Source organism: Anolis sagrei, chromosome 4 (genome assembly GCF_037176765.1).
Source record: "Anolis sagrei isolate rAnoSag1 chromosome 4, rAnoSag1.mat, whole genome shotgun sequence".
NCBI classification, from domain to species: Eukaryota; Metazoa; Chordata; class Lepidosauria; order Squamata; family Dactyloidae; genus Anolis; species Anolis sagrei.
This window is the reverse complement of record NC_090024.1, coordinates 63,584,665-63,601,460: the sequence shown is the minus strand read 5'-3', so window position 1 is coordinate 63,601,460 and position 16,796 is coordinate 63,584,665. Positions and strand designations below refer to the sequence as shown.

At 37.0% G+C, this 16,796-nt stretch overlaps 1 protein-coding gene across 1 annotated transcript in view; it reads left to right on the top strand.

The window, feature by feature from the left end:
* Window positions 1-16,796, top strand: part of LAMA1 (laminin subunit alpha 1) — a 115,865-nt gene that overhangs the window by 25,938 nt on the left and 73,131 nt on the right. Inside the window, exons 5-13 of the mRNA XM_060775074.2 lie at window positions 1,789-1,968; window positions 3,885-3,974; window positions 5,913-6,030; window positions 7,202-7,380; window positions 8,211-8,316; window positions 9,719-9,879; window positions 12,403-12,543; window positions 13,265-13,438; window positions 14,488-14,589. Coding sequence (XP_060631057.2) covers window positions 1,789-1,968; window positions 3,885-3,974; window positions 5,913-6,030; window positions 7,202-7,380; window positions 8,211-8,316; window positions 9,719-9,879; window positions 12,403-12,543; window positions 13,265-13,438; window positions 14,488-14,589 — 1,251 coding nt within the window. The remainder of the gene's footprint in view (window positions 1-1,788; window positions 1,969-3,884; window positions 3,975-5,912; window positions 6,031-7,201; window positions 7,381-8,210; window positions 8,317-9,718; window positions 9,880-12,402; window positions 12,544-13,264; window positions 13,439-14,487; window positions 14,590-16,796) is intronic.

The following is a 16,796-nucleotide window of genomic DNA, read 5'->3' as shown; positions in this document are numbered from 1 at the left end:
TCAGATTAAGCTCCAAAACAGGGATTGGCATTGTTTCAAAAAGAGAGCATAATTAAAAGAGCTATGTATTGGCAGGTCAAGAGTTTATTGTTCTTTCTTTTAAGCAGTTCTATTCATAGTGGTTCTATAGTATAGATGACAGAAGCAGCCCAGTATTGTAAGGAAATGGCACACTGAATACTGTAGCTGACATACTGTGAATGTCTGTCTTTATAAACTAGCAAACTGGACTCTGACCTTGTAGAAAATAGCTACTAAAGGGGACTCTCCGATTTCTCTTCAAATTAAAGATGTCTACGTCCTTATATGTATAATGTTAACACTGTTCATCAAATTAACTATACTAATTTGACATACTGGATATTTTTTAATGGTAGCTACTCAATATTTGCATCAGGTGCATATCCTGAAATTGAATTTGGTATATTAAAGCAAATTTATGGATGTTTAATGGTATTATTTGTGTCTAGTCACTCAAGGCTATGACAAAAGAATTTTAGATTCCCTGTAATAAACCGTAAATCAATGTATTTGGAAAATAAAGTAAAAATATATAGGGTCTCAAACCATTTGCCAAACTGATATATTTAGCTCTTTCCTAGTATTAGTTCTATTATATACAATTGTTGTCACTGCAGCCTAGAGAAAGCAAGTTGGATAGACATTCTTGCTGATACAAACTGCACAATTTCATTGGAGAAAAAGAAAGGAAACTCTTCAAATGTGCAATTTTTAGAACAAATAGAAGTTTAATATTTCTTATACTTCATGGTTGTTTAGCTACATTATAAAAGATTAGACTGTTAGTATTTCTTGATCTCAAAGATCTTTTCATATTACGAAAAACAAAGCAAAAATAAATAAATAAATTGATAGCCCTTTAAAAAAACCAGTAACGGTATCTCTTGGCACGTAATGAGTAGTTTGCTTCATCCATTTCCAAGTCTAATAATATGGGATCAGGATTATACGTCAGCTGTGCTGTGTGTTTGTCTGTCAGTATTCCTGATTTTCTATGTTCCTCCTTTTTCTGTTTTAATACTTCCTTTGACATTTCATTTGCATATATAACATTGGAATCAAATGGCCCCTGCAGCTTGGAATGAAAGTTCATAAATGTCTGCATACAAATACAATTGCCCCCTTGTCTATCATTCTGTGTTCCTCTGCGGGTCAGTCTTCCAAACAGATGTCTGGATTTCTTTCCTCTTCTTCCATATGCATGTTCATCATTTCCTTTGTGGTTTGGAAGAAATATTGTGGGAGTTGTGAGTCAGAAAGTGGTTAATTCAATATCCTTAGAATGACAGCAGCGGTGGAGAGGAAAAATTGTTTTCTTTGGTATCAGTTTTGTAGAAATACATTCTTTTTGTTCTTCTGGGTTGGGGGACAACAGCTGTCAGGGTGAGTCTAAACTTTCCTCACAAGTTGTGCTAACAACAACAACAACAACAACAGTTTTACCCACCTCTCATTGTGGCTCAAGGTGGGTTACAACATTGCTAAAAACACATAATCATCTAAAAACATTATATGAAACACACATATTGAAACTTATTTCTACAAATACATATTAAAATACACAGGAACAAAGATATAGGACTAAAGTTTAAAATTCATGATTAAAACTGATTGGATAGGCCTGCTGAAAGAGATAGGTCTTTGAATGTGTTTTAAATTCCGACAATTCATTTAGCTGTTGAAGCTCTTCTGGCAGGTTGTCCCATAGTCTTGGGGAAGATGATGAACTTGATTTTAATTGGTTTCTCTTTCTCTCTCTCTTTGTAGATTCACACATCATTGATTAATGGAAGACCTAGTGCTGATGACCCTTCAGAGAAACTATTGGAGTTTACTTCTGCACGATATATCCGTCTTCGACTGCAACGTATAAGGACTCTTAATGCTGATCTCATGACCCTTAGCCACCATGACCCTAAAGATGTTGACCCTATTGTTACAAGAAGGGTAATAATCCAATGATGTTTATTTGCTGATATTGTCGTATCGTATGAATGGGGTGTGTTTTACCGCTATGCAGATGAATGCTTTACTTTTGGAATAAACATAACCCACATTACTTGCTAGTTTTATGACATAAGAAAGTTGTCTTGCAGTGACTTCGCTAATCATTATCCATATGGTGGTGGAAATTGTGAGACATCGGGATGTTGAATCTTCTTATGGGTTAAAAGGTGCATAAAATGGATATAGGAACATATGGCTAATTCCATCTGTTGCTAAATCCACAATCCATAGATTGCTAGCAGTGATATGAGGGTGAGTTTGCATACCAACATAAGCATATTGAGCTCTTACTCATAAAAGAGATGGAATTCTGGGCCAGTCTGTTCCTGGCTTATCAGCCAAGACAGTTAACAAGAGTTTAGAATTCTTGACGAACTCTTGTCGTCAAAACATAAGGAGAGAAATAGAAAAACTGGAAAAATATACTGAATATTCTATTCTTTCTCATTTAACATGGGAATCTGTATCCATCTGGCCCTAAATCATAGAATCATAGAATCAAAGAGTTGGAAGAGACCTCATGGGCCATCCAGTCCAACCCCCTGCCAAGAAGCAGGAATATTGCATTCAAATCACCCCTGACAAATGGCCATCCAGCCTCTGCTTAAAAGCTTCCAAAGAAGGAGCCTCCACCACACTCCGGGGCAGAGAGTTCCACTGCTGAAAGGCTCTCACAGTCAGGAAGTTCTTCCTAATGTTCAGATGGAATCTCCTCTCTTGTAGTTTGAAGCCATTGTTCCACGTCCTAGTCTCCAAGGAAGCAGAAAACAAGCTTGCTCCCTCCCCCCTGTGGCTTCCTCTCACATATTTATACATGGCTATCATATCTCCTCTCAGCCTTCTCTTCTTCAGGCTAAACATGCCCAGTTCCCTAAGCCGCTCCTCATAGGGCTTGTTCTCCAGACCCTTGATCATTTTAGTCGCCCTCCTCTGGACACATTCCAGCTTGTCAATATCTCTCTTGAATTGTGGTGCCCAGAATTGGACACAATATTCCAGATGTGGTCTAACCAATGTGTCCAATGTGCAATACATGTAAGTTCTTGTTAGATATTCCAAGATTCAACAGTATTTAGGTGCAGGTATTGTATAAGAATTATTATTACTAATACAATAAAAAAAGATTATTTGAAAAGCACAGTGAGTGTAATATGTTCATCTTGACAGGTGACATAAATCCATACTTGAGAGTACCCTTGAGAGAATGATCACATGCGAAAAATAAAGTACTAAGCAGTTTTTCCTAATTGTTTGTTTAACTTGGTTTGAGCTATCGTCAGAGTGCTAAACTAACATCTTGTATTCTCAGAAAATGCCTGCAGACCAAATTGATTTCATGATCTCTTTTGGCAGTCACAATATATACCTGAGGTCAAAATGAGTATTGAGTTAAAGGTAGAAGTAATGCTTCAGTTTTTAAATGGCATACCCAGACCAGATTTTATGTTATTTATAGCATCCTATGGATCTAGCATAAGAACATAATGCTAGCAAGCAGACAGAATTTGATACCAGAGTCCTCCTCCCTCTAGGTCAGGGATGGGCAAACTTTGGCTCTCCAGGTGTTTGGACTTCAACTCCCACAATTCCTAACAGCTGGTAGGTTGTTAGGAATTGTGGAAGTTGAAGTCCAAAACACCTGGAGGGCTGAAGTTGGCCCATGCCTGCTCTAGATGGTGATCCAGTTGCATTGCTTTGGTTTGTATGTGTGTGCATGTGCATATATCTGTAGGAACTGTCTTGGTTTACAGTAGATAGATACATATTGGTGTATTCATAAAATATAAAATAATGGTTTTTGTTGTTTCTAATATTAAAAGGCATCTAACTTAAAAAATTAAACTTTACTGTTTTAGTATTACTATTCATTAAAAGACATCTCAGTTGGCGGGATGTGTATCTGCTATGGCCATGCTCGAAGTTGTCCTTTGGATGTTGAAACAAAGGTATGTTTATTTCTTCCCTCCATATTCATCTCTCTCTTTTTTGAACTAAAGTAAAACTGTTAGTTCTTCCAATATCTACTACAAATATCTGCATGCCACTGAAATATTATTAAAGCTATTCTTAGTTCATTAGTCACAATGTAGTTATCCAAACATATTTTGACTGCAGCTTCCAGAATTCATAACTAATGCTTCCTGGATTTTTAGTCCAAAATGATCTGAGGCACCAGGTTTGGGAGTGACCAATTGCTGGCAAACTAGTACATTAAATTATTTTAGCCTAATTTTTAAAATTATTTAAATTATTGTATGCTGCCTTGAATCCCATCTTGGTAAGAAGGTAGGATATGAAATCAATAAACAGATAGATAGATACCAAAATAAAGTGGAAGTGTCATCTCTGGCAGGTTTGAGAGGAATTTTCTAACCATGTAGTTTTCTGGAAGCTGCAGAAGCTACTAAAAATGTCCCCAAAAGCAACAACGTAGAAGTCCATCTCTTGTTTGAAAAAGCAAGGTTTCTTAAAAGCATTGAACACTGCATAAACTATTTATAAGGTAAATTGCTTCTCCTAGAGGCTTCCAGGACAACTGAGTTCCATATTTCCTTTCCTTTCACTCTGATAAAGCACAGTCTAGAAAGTCTGGAGAGGTCAAGGACCAAAAACCCTGAGATGGAGAAAGTCAGAAGGCACTTTTGCTATTCTTGTGATAAAGGCCTATCGCATTCCATCTCAAGTACAGACTATAAGTAGTTCTGGAAAGATATACATTGTTACAGTATAAGTGTTTTCAATAAGCATATCTTTATTAGCATAAGCATTTGAGAGCCAGTAGGATCATACCTTTGTAGATCCTTCTAGAACTGGATAATAATGAAGGAAAAGTGCCATTCTAGCATGAGTACACTGCCTTCGATACCTTCATTGCTTCGTCTTTTAGCTTTTAGCTTACATATATGCATGCTTACCCTTGTACACAAAAATCCAGATGTGCATAGTCAACAAGCACAAGGAATGAGTGAACATATACAGAGATATTTTCTTCCACTGCAGTTAACATTGTGGCTAGTGGTGTTATTCTTCTAAACAAAACCAACAACAATTAATGAATGCATAAAATGCATGATTGTATGTTAAAATATATTTCTATTCAGCTCTGTGCCAATCTAGAATGAATATTCACATGCTTATTGTGAAACTTGCTTTGCTCTCCCTGAAATTTACTCAGAGGAAAATATTCAAATTTGCATGAGTAGTCTATAGGATGTTATTTTGCTGTACTGAAAAATAAAGAAATCCACAACACAATGTTGAAGGTTGTGGTTTTTCTCTAGTATGCTTACAAGTTGGGTTGTATTTAAATAGGTTTTGAGCTCTTTCCTGATGAGAAAATTAACAAGCTTACAATTGGACAGAAAGTTCCATGGTTTAAATCTAGAGAAATATATCATTCCTATAAAAGAGGATAGCAGAAGGAGAACAACTAGGAAATAGTACGAGTCCATTATATAAAAATGTATTGTTTAATGAAGTGTGTAATAATACACCGGGCAAACCGAATGTGTAATCATATAGAAACTGGCAAGTATTGTCAAAGGCTTTCATGGCCGGAATCACTGGTTTGTTGTAGGTTTTTTGGGTTATATGGTCATGTTCTAGAAACAGCCTCTCCTGACATTTCATCTGCATCTATGGCAGGCATCCTCAGAGGATGTCTGTCATAGATGCAGGTGAATCATCAGGAGAGAATGCTTCTAGAACATTGCCATATAGCCTGAAGAACCTACAACAACCCAGAAATTGGCAAGGCCCATTAAAAACCATGTAATTTCTTCATTCTGGCCCTCAATATTTAAAATAGACTTTGAAAATCTCTGGTGAAGAGGCATTTTAAAGCATTAGGTTGTAAAATTATGTTATCATTTGTTTCCATTTAGAAACTACAGTGCCAATGCGAACACAATACTTGTGGCGAGAGCTGCAGTGAGTGTTGCCCTGGCTATCATCAGGCACCATGGAGACCAGGGACCATTTCTGTTGGCAACAAATGTGAGAGTATGTAATGCAAAAATGACAATTCTATGAATGCTTGGTTTATGGTGTTTGTTTTGTAATTATGAAATGAGTAAAAGATGATAGTGGCAGATTGACCATTGCTTTTTTGTGGCATAAATTACCATTGAACTTTTTCCAGGACTCTTTTTTATTATGTAACAGTCCACTTATATGGAATTTTTTTTTTTTTAGCAATTGCAAAAAATTCTGCTCTTGGCAGATTGAGCATGTAGTAATATAAATGCTGAAATGAGTTGGACTTTTTGTAAAACAGAAACCTCTGAGGATGTCTGCCAAAGATGCAGGTGAAACGTAAGGAGAGAATGCTTGTAGAACATGGCCATATAGACCAAAAAAACCTACAACAACCCAAAAATTCAAAAACCTGTTAAAAATTAAAATTCAACCATCAAAGCAACCTTTTTTTGCATGTTGGTCCTAATACATGCCCTCCAGTACTGGTCTGTGATTTTACGTTCATTCTGAATTGGCTACATTTGTTTATTTATCTCCTGGAAATGCTTGGGGATTGGTAGTCAGTGACTTGGGGATCATCCTCGGTATGATCGCTTTGAGCGGCACAGTTCTAGAACATAAAAGCGGTTAAAGTTGCAAATGGAGAAATATTCAGAGAATCTTTGAAATCATAGGGCCCTTCCAAACAGGTCCTATATCCTAGGATTTGATCCCAGGTTTTCTGTTTATCTGGCAGTGCGTACTCATATAATTCAGTTAAAAACAGAAAACCTGGGATCAGATCCTGGGATATAGGGCCTGTCTGGAAGGGCCCTGACATGCTTGGGTTTAAAAAAATGTTTTAAAGGTGAGGTGCTGAAATCCAACCAAGATGATATGGGAGGATGTATTTTTCAGGTATTTATAAGTGATTTCTTTGTAATTTTAGTTAATAGTCTTTTGACTTCTGGAAAGTGTAGAAAGCAAAAAAGAAAACCCCCGACTATCTTAAATGGTTCTGTATTTAAATAGTGCTGCAGATCATAAGTAAAGAAAGGGCTTCTCTGTATATACTAGATACTAAATCTACTGGGAGAAACCAATGACATATTTGTACAGGATGTGTTCAGCATGATTTGTTTTACTGTTGAATTTATTTGTTTAACCATGTTTTATCATACAAGAATGAAAGTGGATTCTTTCTTTATTTTTTTAGGATGTAACTGTCACAACAAAGCAGAGGATTGTTATTATGATCAGAGTGTGGCAGATCAAAACAAAAGTATAAACATGTATGGCGAATTCAAAGGAGGTGGAGTGTGTGTCAACTGTACCCAACACACCACTGGTATAAACTGTGAGATCTGTACTGATGGATACTATAGGCCACATAAAGTAAGATGATGTTGTGTTTCACTGATTCTAAACTGTGTTAAGGGGCTGATGCACTTTGTTCAGCCTATTGTTTATTTATTTATTTCTAAATATAATGCCATTTAAAAGAAAAGTTATGGTGGAAGGCAAACAGAAAAGAATGTCATTGTGAGCTGACACAGTATCATTGGAAGCAAGCTGCTAATTTTGTTGCCAGGCGAATACAATGCTTTATGTCAACTAAAACCCCTTTGTGTTTCTGCAGCTGTTGGCCATATTATATAAACTTAACATTTGTTGAAGGGTCATCTACCATGGTGAGAGACTGGTTTCCCTCAGGACTTGTCCTTTACACCTCAAAATACAGGAAAGAGATTTTGGCACGGTGTGCTCATCCACCACTAGCTCTCTCTCTCTTTTGGAAAAACAGCAGTTTCCTCTATGGCCTCTATCCTTCCTGCAGACTTTCCTATACAATACATAACCTCCTTTCTTGGCTATATTTAGGCCATATGTGCAATGTGGTAAGAGCCCTGTGTGCCTTTCAGGGCCTAACTTTTTAAAATTAAATCTGTGTGCTGCTTCCCAGAGTTGGAGAAGTTACATTTTTTGAAACCATGGCTCTTAAAATCCCTTGGCTAGCAATTCCAAGTTGTGCTGCTTCCATCAGTAAACCCTGTCAAAATGTCTTATTAGTGGCCTGAATCTTGCTGGGTTCCTTTCTGCAGCTCTTGCCTACTCCTTTGCGCAAGGGCACAATTCTATCCATTTTACCTGTTGAGATGAATTGATATACCACATCATCATATCACCGACAGGGAAAATGAGAACTGAATTTTCATTTCTTTCAGGTGTCTCCCTATGACAACAATCCTTGCCTTCCTTGTGAATGTGATTTGTTTGGCTCTTTTGGTTCTGACTGTGTTAGGGATGATGAGCATGCCGAGAAACAGCATGGTATGTAATCTCTAAAAAGCAACTCAGCCAGTATTTTCAAAACTTGTAGTTGCATATGTGAGGAAACACTGGGAAAAAAGATAAGCTCTAGATTTAAAGCGATAGTAGGGGAAATAGAGAGAGTGGGGACTGTAATCTGGTAGGATAGAGAAAGAGTGGTTGATGCCTAATAAGGAGATAGAGGAGTTAAAGGAGGTTGGTGGATCACACATGGCTGGATTGGAGATAAGAAACCGGAATGTAAAAAACGTATCTTGAAGACACATGTAGCTGTTTCAAGGTTAACAGAGAAATGAGAAAGGAATGTCCGGACTGGAAAAGAAAAGAAAATGAAGTAAAAGCAAATGAAGTAGAAGCATCTTCTTCTTGTCTTTTAGATTGGATTGTAGTCAAAAAGTTTGTCCTTAGCATTGGATCAACCAAATTCTTTACACTTTGTGAATTATGTTGCGTTGGATATCTATGATTTTATATAAGAAGATATAGTTTGTTGTATTGGAACATTCAAGCAGAAGCTAGTGGTGTAGGCAATGGGATATGATGAACTGTGGCTTTGTGGGCTTAGTCCTTAAATCCTGGGTGGAATGGAATTCCAAACAGAACTAACATCAGATCAGGTCAGATCAGGGGGATGCAGCTGACAGAACAAGACTAATGCAAAAAATACATATGGAATAATGCATATTCTGGGTGTGAGAAGAATATAATGAGCATTGGATGCCTAAATTGCTGTGATATGTACAGCAGTTGGTTTCCAGGTCTTCTCACATCATGTTTTTCCTCTTTTGTGCCCAGATAAATGAGTCAGTCTTTGTGATGTGGTTACACTTGCCAGACAGTTAAGATATATGTCTAATCTTTAGATCTCAGACCTATTGCCTAGAGAATGTGGGTCACACCTCTAGTCTTGGTTAACAGGGGCATTGCCCAGCATACAATGTGGCATTGCCTTTGCATTGTACCATCTTGGACAAAATTAGTATTTCTCGATGTCATGATCTTGGTGAAATACTTAAAAGGCTAGTGTGGCTGAGGTTCTTGATAACATAGGAAGGAGATGACAACTGAAATGACAGATGAGTTGTATGATAACATGAGAATCAGGATGAGGGAATGTAGGAAAAGTTATTCTGATTTAATCACCATTATTGACAGAAGAATGTTTACAATTATTGCTGGTATGGAAGACTTACATGTGATTGTCAGTCAGCCAAGGCTCAACATGGCAAGGAAAAGAACAGGAAGGGTAGCTTTTGCAAAAGTTTTTCCATTGTGTGGCATTAGTGCCTGTAAACTGTGCTTCTTTAAGGATTTACTTGGCATATTGATAACATTGGATCCAGAAACCAATATAAATATTATTTTCTGTGTTATATTCTCCTCATTCCTGTTTTTTTCCAAGGTGTTCAGCCTGGGCAGTGTCATTGCAAGGAAGGTTATACAGGAGCAAAATGTGATCGTTGTGCCTTTGGCTACAAAGGTTATCCAAATTGCCTGCATTGTAACTGTAGCCTGGTGGGTAGCATTAATGATGATCCATGCGTTGAACCTTGCCTTTGTAAAGTAAGTCAACAATGAATTATTTTTGATTAATTGTATAATTTGAAGTAAAATTTGATGTTTAGTAAGAAAAATATTTTAATGGTGAAAAATACAGCAGTTATCTGAGATGTAAACAATAATCTTTGTGGATGGGCATTTAAATTAAGGGTTGTGGTATATTTCTCACAAATTTTAGGGAAGATTGAATGACAAAATGTAAGCAAGTAAACACAGCTGGGGTTAGAAAGAGGAAGATCAATGACAACATGTTTGTTGTTGGAAGTTTTTGCTTTTTGCTTTATCACTGTCGGAGATTTAGAGCTAGAGAAATAGATTCTCCCTTAACCCAATGCAAGCTGACATTCTCCACATTCCACTTAAACCCAGGAAGCCACATGAAACAACTTTATTAATCTAGTCTTCAATTTAAATATTTTGGGTTTTTTTCTGTATGTACCAAGAGAAAAAAAATCTCAGTTGAAGTAAATCTCAGTTGAAGTAAATGGTTACAGTAGTTTAAACTGTTTCTGTAACCATCACATAGACCAGAGTGAGATGACTGGAAATGCTGTTGTACTTCAGCTCTGGCAATTCTTCACCATTGGCTCTGCTGGCTAGGGTTGGGAGATCTGCATTTAACAACATCTTAAGGATCATATGTTTCCCATCACTATGGTAGAAATCCAATGTTTGCTCAGGACATGATGAAAAATACCTCCCCTTAGCCTTTACATCAGGGGCGACATGTGACACGGGTCCATTTTTCCGCTTTGCAAGAATTCTATTGCCATTGCTGAGATAAAATTTGCTGTCAAGCAGAGCGAATTTATTTGTAATCCATGTCATTTAATTTAATTGTAAGCCATGCATGGAGGGAACATATGGTTTGTTTAAAGGAAAAGGGTAACATTTAAAGTAAAAAGGTCTCCGCTTCCACCCCATTCTTTCTTTTGGAAGGAAGTATTCCAAAAAAGCAGAGGCTTGCTGTTCAGCTATGGATCTGTAGTGCCTTCTGTTTCAATGTTGTTCACATCTGCAGAGGAAGGGCGCTAGTGCTGAAGAAAGAAAGAAAGAAAGTGTGAGTTCGTGTAGGAGAGCATAACCCCTGAAAACAATGAAGCAACTTGGGCAGTTCTGAAAGTCCAAGTTTTCTGCCTAAATTATTCCAGAAGATGCACAAACTACCAAAAGTTCCAAAGAAGCAAAACATCAACAAAAGAAGTGGCTGGAACTCCACTTTTAAAAACTAAATCTTAAAATGTTAGATTTTCTTAAAATTTTCTTAATGTTAAACTATGCAAAGGATGGTGGTAACCTAGGCCTACACTGCGATATAAAAAAACTGGATTATCTGCTTTGAACTGGATTATATGGCAGTGTAGACTCATCTAATCCAGTGTTTCTCAACCTTCCTATGCCGTGACCCCTTAATACAGTTCCTCATGTTGTGGTGACCCTCAATCATAACATGATTTTCATTGCTACTTCATAACTAATTTTGCTACTGTTATGAATCATAATGTAAATCATAATGTGATATGCAGGATGTATTTTCATTCACTGGACCAAACTTGGTACAAATACCTGATACGCCCAAATTTAAACACTGGTGGGGTTGGGGGGATTGATTTTGTCATTCGGGAGTTGTAGTTGCTGGGATTTATAGTTCACTTACAATCAAAGAGCATTCTGAACTCTACCAAAGATGGTATTGAACCAAACTTGGCACACAGAAATCCCATGACCGACAAAAAAATACTGGAAGGGTTTGGTTCACCTACATCCTTAAGTTTTGGAGTTGTGGTTCACCTACATCCATAGAGCACTGTGGACTGAAACAATGATGGATCTGGACCAAACTTGGCACGAATAGTCAATATGCCCAAATTTGAGCACTAGTGGATTTTTTGGGGGGAGGGGGGGGAATAAACCTTGACATTTGGGAGTTATCATTGCTGGGATTTATAGTTCACCTACAATGAAAGAGCATTCTGAATGCCACCAACGATAGAATTGGGCCAACCTTCCCACACAGAACTCCCATGATAAACAGAAAATACTTTGTTTTCTGATGATCTTTGGCAACCCCTCTTCCACCCCCCTCATGACCTCCAGGTTGAGAAACTCTGATCTAATCCAGTTCAAATCAGATAATGTGGATTAATTGTGTGGATAATCAAGATTATATGAAGGTGTAGAAGGGCACCTATTTAAAAGGTGACTTGTCTCACCTGGTGGCTTTCAGGAGGTAATTCACCTTTTTGTTGGAAGCAAGAAAGGAAAGGCCTAAGAGATTCTTGATTGGTCATCCTTGCTGCTGACTGGAAGTTAAGGCCTAAAATTTAATCTTTAACTTATCTTTCCACACTTCATTTCATAAATATAAAAATGTTTAGGCTTCTTTTAAGCAGAGGGATTATTTTTGATGTAAAGTTATATTTTTCTTTCATATCATGCTATAATAGGTCAGCAATTGTTTCTAAATCACAACATATATATGTTTCTGTTTTTGACTATACAATAAATAATATGTGGCTTTCACAGGAAAATGTAGATGGAGAAAACTGTGACCGTTGCAAACCAGGTTTCTATAATCTCCAAGAAAGAAATCCTCATGGTTGTACTGAATGTTTCTGTTTCGGCGTTTCCGATGTCTGTGAAAGCCTCCCGTGGCCCATTAGCCAGGTATAAATTGACCGAACATGATCAGTTTTCCTTAGATAGTGCCATACACTTGTCTCATGTTATCACCTTCTCTTCTAGTACATATTCCTTTTCAGTTTTATTGTCACATAAATGCCTCCATTGCAATGATAAATGATTATATTTGGTTACACGGTTTCATGGATAAATTGCGTAGTTCAAGCCCAGCTTGAGCCTCATGCTTGTGTTAATTTAACAGTGCTGAACAGCTGGTAGAAAATTAAGAAACATATTTTTGTTTGGTAGTATATAGTATAGCATATTGTTTATTAAATATTAAATAGAAAGCTACTTACTCAGAAGAGAAAAGAAAAAAAGCAAGCAAACAGGTGAACAACACGTAGATAGTTAATATAAAGTGTTGGCTTTCTTTCAGGAGGCAAAGTGATTCACTTATTGCTTCCAGACTATAAAGGGTTTGCTATATGTTACCATAGCAAAAATGAAATCTTGGTAATATAGGTCTATTTTTCCCCCGAGAAAGGCTTATTATCTTGGACAATTTTAGTCAAGAGGATATTGTTTAAGCCCATGTCTTTTTTCTTATGCAATCTTTATGAATTAACAGTGTCCTATAGTTCTAGTCCACTTGCATTAATACTCTATAACACTGCACATTATTGTGTCAATTTAGCATTTGTAATACTTTGCTGTGTATTTTCTTAGACATTAAATAATTTTCTCCTTTTTCTTTTACTATAAGGTATCCTCTATGGCTGGTTGGTTGGTGACTGCTCCATATACTTCAAAAACCATAGAGTCCCAACATGTTCAGTTGGATGGACCTCATCAAATAAGTATTAACAACATTGCAGTTGCAAAAATATTGAAGTCTCCTTACTACTGGTCTGCACCTAAACCATACCTTGGAAATAAAGTAAGCATCTGCTGGAATCTAGGATAGATTTTACTGCAGTTTTGTTGTTCCTTATCACTGTTTTATTTACATTGTATGTTTACCCAGTAGTACGCATGAGGAATGTTTAGTGAAAAAGACCCAAGATTTCTTGGGAATCTTGATGAATCAGTGGTATACGGAACAACTCTTCCAACTCTGTTATTCTTTGATTCTATTTTGGAAATAACTGAACATACTAGAATTTTGGCACTACTGGTTGAAGATGTGATCTATGCAAAAGCTGAGGAACAGATCATCTAAGTGATTGAAAATTCAGCTTTTAACTGTAATGGAGAAAGTGATTTGATTGCTAAAATAAAAATGACAAATCCTAGTGATACTTTTCAAGGAGATAATCCTTGTTTGATGTTAAAAACATATGGTAAAACAGATATATGGATTTAATAATGTGTCTAGAGAAAGATGTTTTGCATATAATGTCTGGAATCTTTTGCATGAATAATTATTATTACATAAAGTGAAAGCCCACTTTAACAATTTACTTCTACAGTCATTGAGCATGTTGGAAGTCTCTTTCAACCATACAACCATCAAAAGTGATGTCACCAACATACCAATTTCTGTGTTACCAGTGAGTGGGGGTAATTTAAGTGTTTGGGTCTCTTGTAGATGCCTGTCCCTCTGTGTCTACGAAGACTTGAGGGAACACACCCAACAACTGGAAAAGTGATACATTTGTCTCTGATCCTGCCCCAGATTCCCTACAACATGGAAATGTCTTTATTGTATGGCTGCACTGCTTAAAAGATTGATTTTGGGTGGTTTGATATTGAGATATGGATTAACTACATCTCCCTGTGGATCTCAGGAGTATTCTGCTTTATCTATTTTCTGTGTCCAGTCTATATGTGGGATGCGTGCCATGGATAATAGTTTAATAAAATGCAAAACTTGCTGATATTAAAGAGAATGAAAAGAAGTATTGTTTAGCTGCATATGAGATTTAAATTTTACTTTTATAATCTTCTCCCAACCCTTTCAAAATGTTTGCTCTCTTTTACTTCCAGCTCACTTCCTTTGGTGGTTATCTGAAATATAGCGTGTCCTATGACATTCCCATGGATAGTACAGATAGTGATTTGGTTTCTAATGTGGATGTTATAATTCAGGTAAATCAAGATTATGGGAATTAATGCTTATTGGTGTGATCCAAAGAATATGATTATTCAAAGTATTTTTGAGTGCTGATGGAGTGTGTGTATATATATATTGCATGGTTTATATTGATTCTTTCCTTCATGGAACTGTATTGTGCAGAATCTCTTGACATTTTGAAAATTGCTGTTAAGCAAAGGTGTGTGTGTGTGTTGCTACTAAAATAATGATATTGAAAACTTTTGTATATGTGCTGCTCTTTATATATTTACTTTTAACTTAAATATTGCCAGCCACATATTTGCATTGCCAGTGAATATACCCAATTCAAAGCCTATAGATTAGACCTTCCAACAGTTCATTTTTTGAAGTCATAGTTAGATTCTATTAGACCAGTGTTTCTCAACCTTCCTAATGCCGTGACCCCTTAGTACAGTTTCTCATGTTGTGGTGACCTCCAACCATAAAATTATTTTCATTCCTACTTCATAACAGTAATTTTGCTACTGGTATGAATCATAATGTAAATATCAGATATGCAGGATGTATTTTTCAGTCACTGGAGCCCCGGTGGCACAGTGAGTTAAACCCCTGTGCTGGCAGGACTGAAGACCAACAGGTCACAGGTTCAAATCCGGGGAGAGGTGGTTGAGTTCCCTCTATCAGCCCCAGCTCCTCATGCGGGGACATGAGAGAAGCCTCCCTCAGGGATGATAAAAACATCAAATCAACTGGGCATCCCCTGGGCAACGTCCTTGCAGACGGCCAATTCTCTCACACCAGAAGTGACTTGCAGTTTCTCAAGTCGCTCCTGACATGACAAAAAAAAACTGGACCAAATTTGGCACAATCACCCAATACACCCAAATATGAATACTGGTGGGGTTGGGGGGGGATTGATTTTATCATTTGGGAGTAGTCATTGCTGGGATTTATAGTTAACCTACAATCAAAGAGCATTCTGAACCCCACCAACAATAGAATTGGGCCAGTCTTCAGACACAGAACCCCATGGTCAACAGAAATACGTTTTTTTCTGATGGTCTTTGGCAGTCTGACAACCCCCTCACGACACCCCCAGGGGTCCCAACCCCCCCAGGGGTCCCAACCCCCAGGTTGAGTAGTGTTAAACTAGTCTCTATAATTTTAAAGTGTAGATGCATTTCTCTGGGGATGGAATTCCAAAAGGGGATGGAATTCCGAGCCCCAGGGGAGTGGCGGCATATAAGTTCAAATAATAATAAATAATAAAAGCTGGGATCAACCACAGAGAAAGATATCTCTCATATCCCCACTAAGCCTGTGTTAGGGAACTAACAGAGGTGCCCTTCTCTGAGGGAACTCAGAGAAGGGCACCTCTTGAACCAGTTAGAGCCTAGGGAATTCATATTGGAAGAAACTAGGCCTTCAGATTGCCTAGACCTGAGTTGTATATGAATTATCAGATTGCTTTTGTTATGTTTTGCTATATTCAACAATATGTGTAACATTGTAATACTGATACTTAACTTACAGAATTGGTTGAAAAGGCTTCACAATATAATTTACCTGAAACTCTTCAACAAATCCAAAGGTCCTATATAAGTTTTAAGTTCTGGCCACATTATTTTTCTTACGTATTTATTTATTCAATTTATATCCAACTAGGAAACATTTCATTCAGATAGCTTTCAGTAATTTTTAAACAACTCCAAAATCAGCTACTAATACACTTAAAAAATCCAGGTTAAAAACATACCATTAAAAAATAAACTACATCTTCTTTCAATTACAACTAAACTTACCTGCCAAAATTCTGTCTAAATAAATAGGTTTGTGCCTGCTGGCAGAAGGAGAAATGTAAAGGGGCTGTCAGAGTAACCTTCCTTGGCAGATAATTTCAGAAGTTAAGAGTATCCAAAAAGAAAGCCCTGCAGACACCCACTTTTCCCTTATTAAGCATCAACTGTTTATATATTTGGGATGTTCAATTTTGTATTCACAATCTTATTTTGCTATATAAGAATATAACAAGTAAACAATGAGTTCTTGAGTAGCTCTCTCTTGCAAGATTGTAATCAAAGTAGCTTGAATGAGGTAATAAAAGATAGCTTTTAAATCCTTCACATATATCCATTGGAGCAGGCAGTACGTTTTTGACCTGAGGCCAATGGGGCTTATTTCTGGAAAGATGTTATAGGATTGCAATTGTTGATTTCATCTTGTCTACATTACAAGGAAC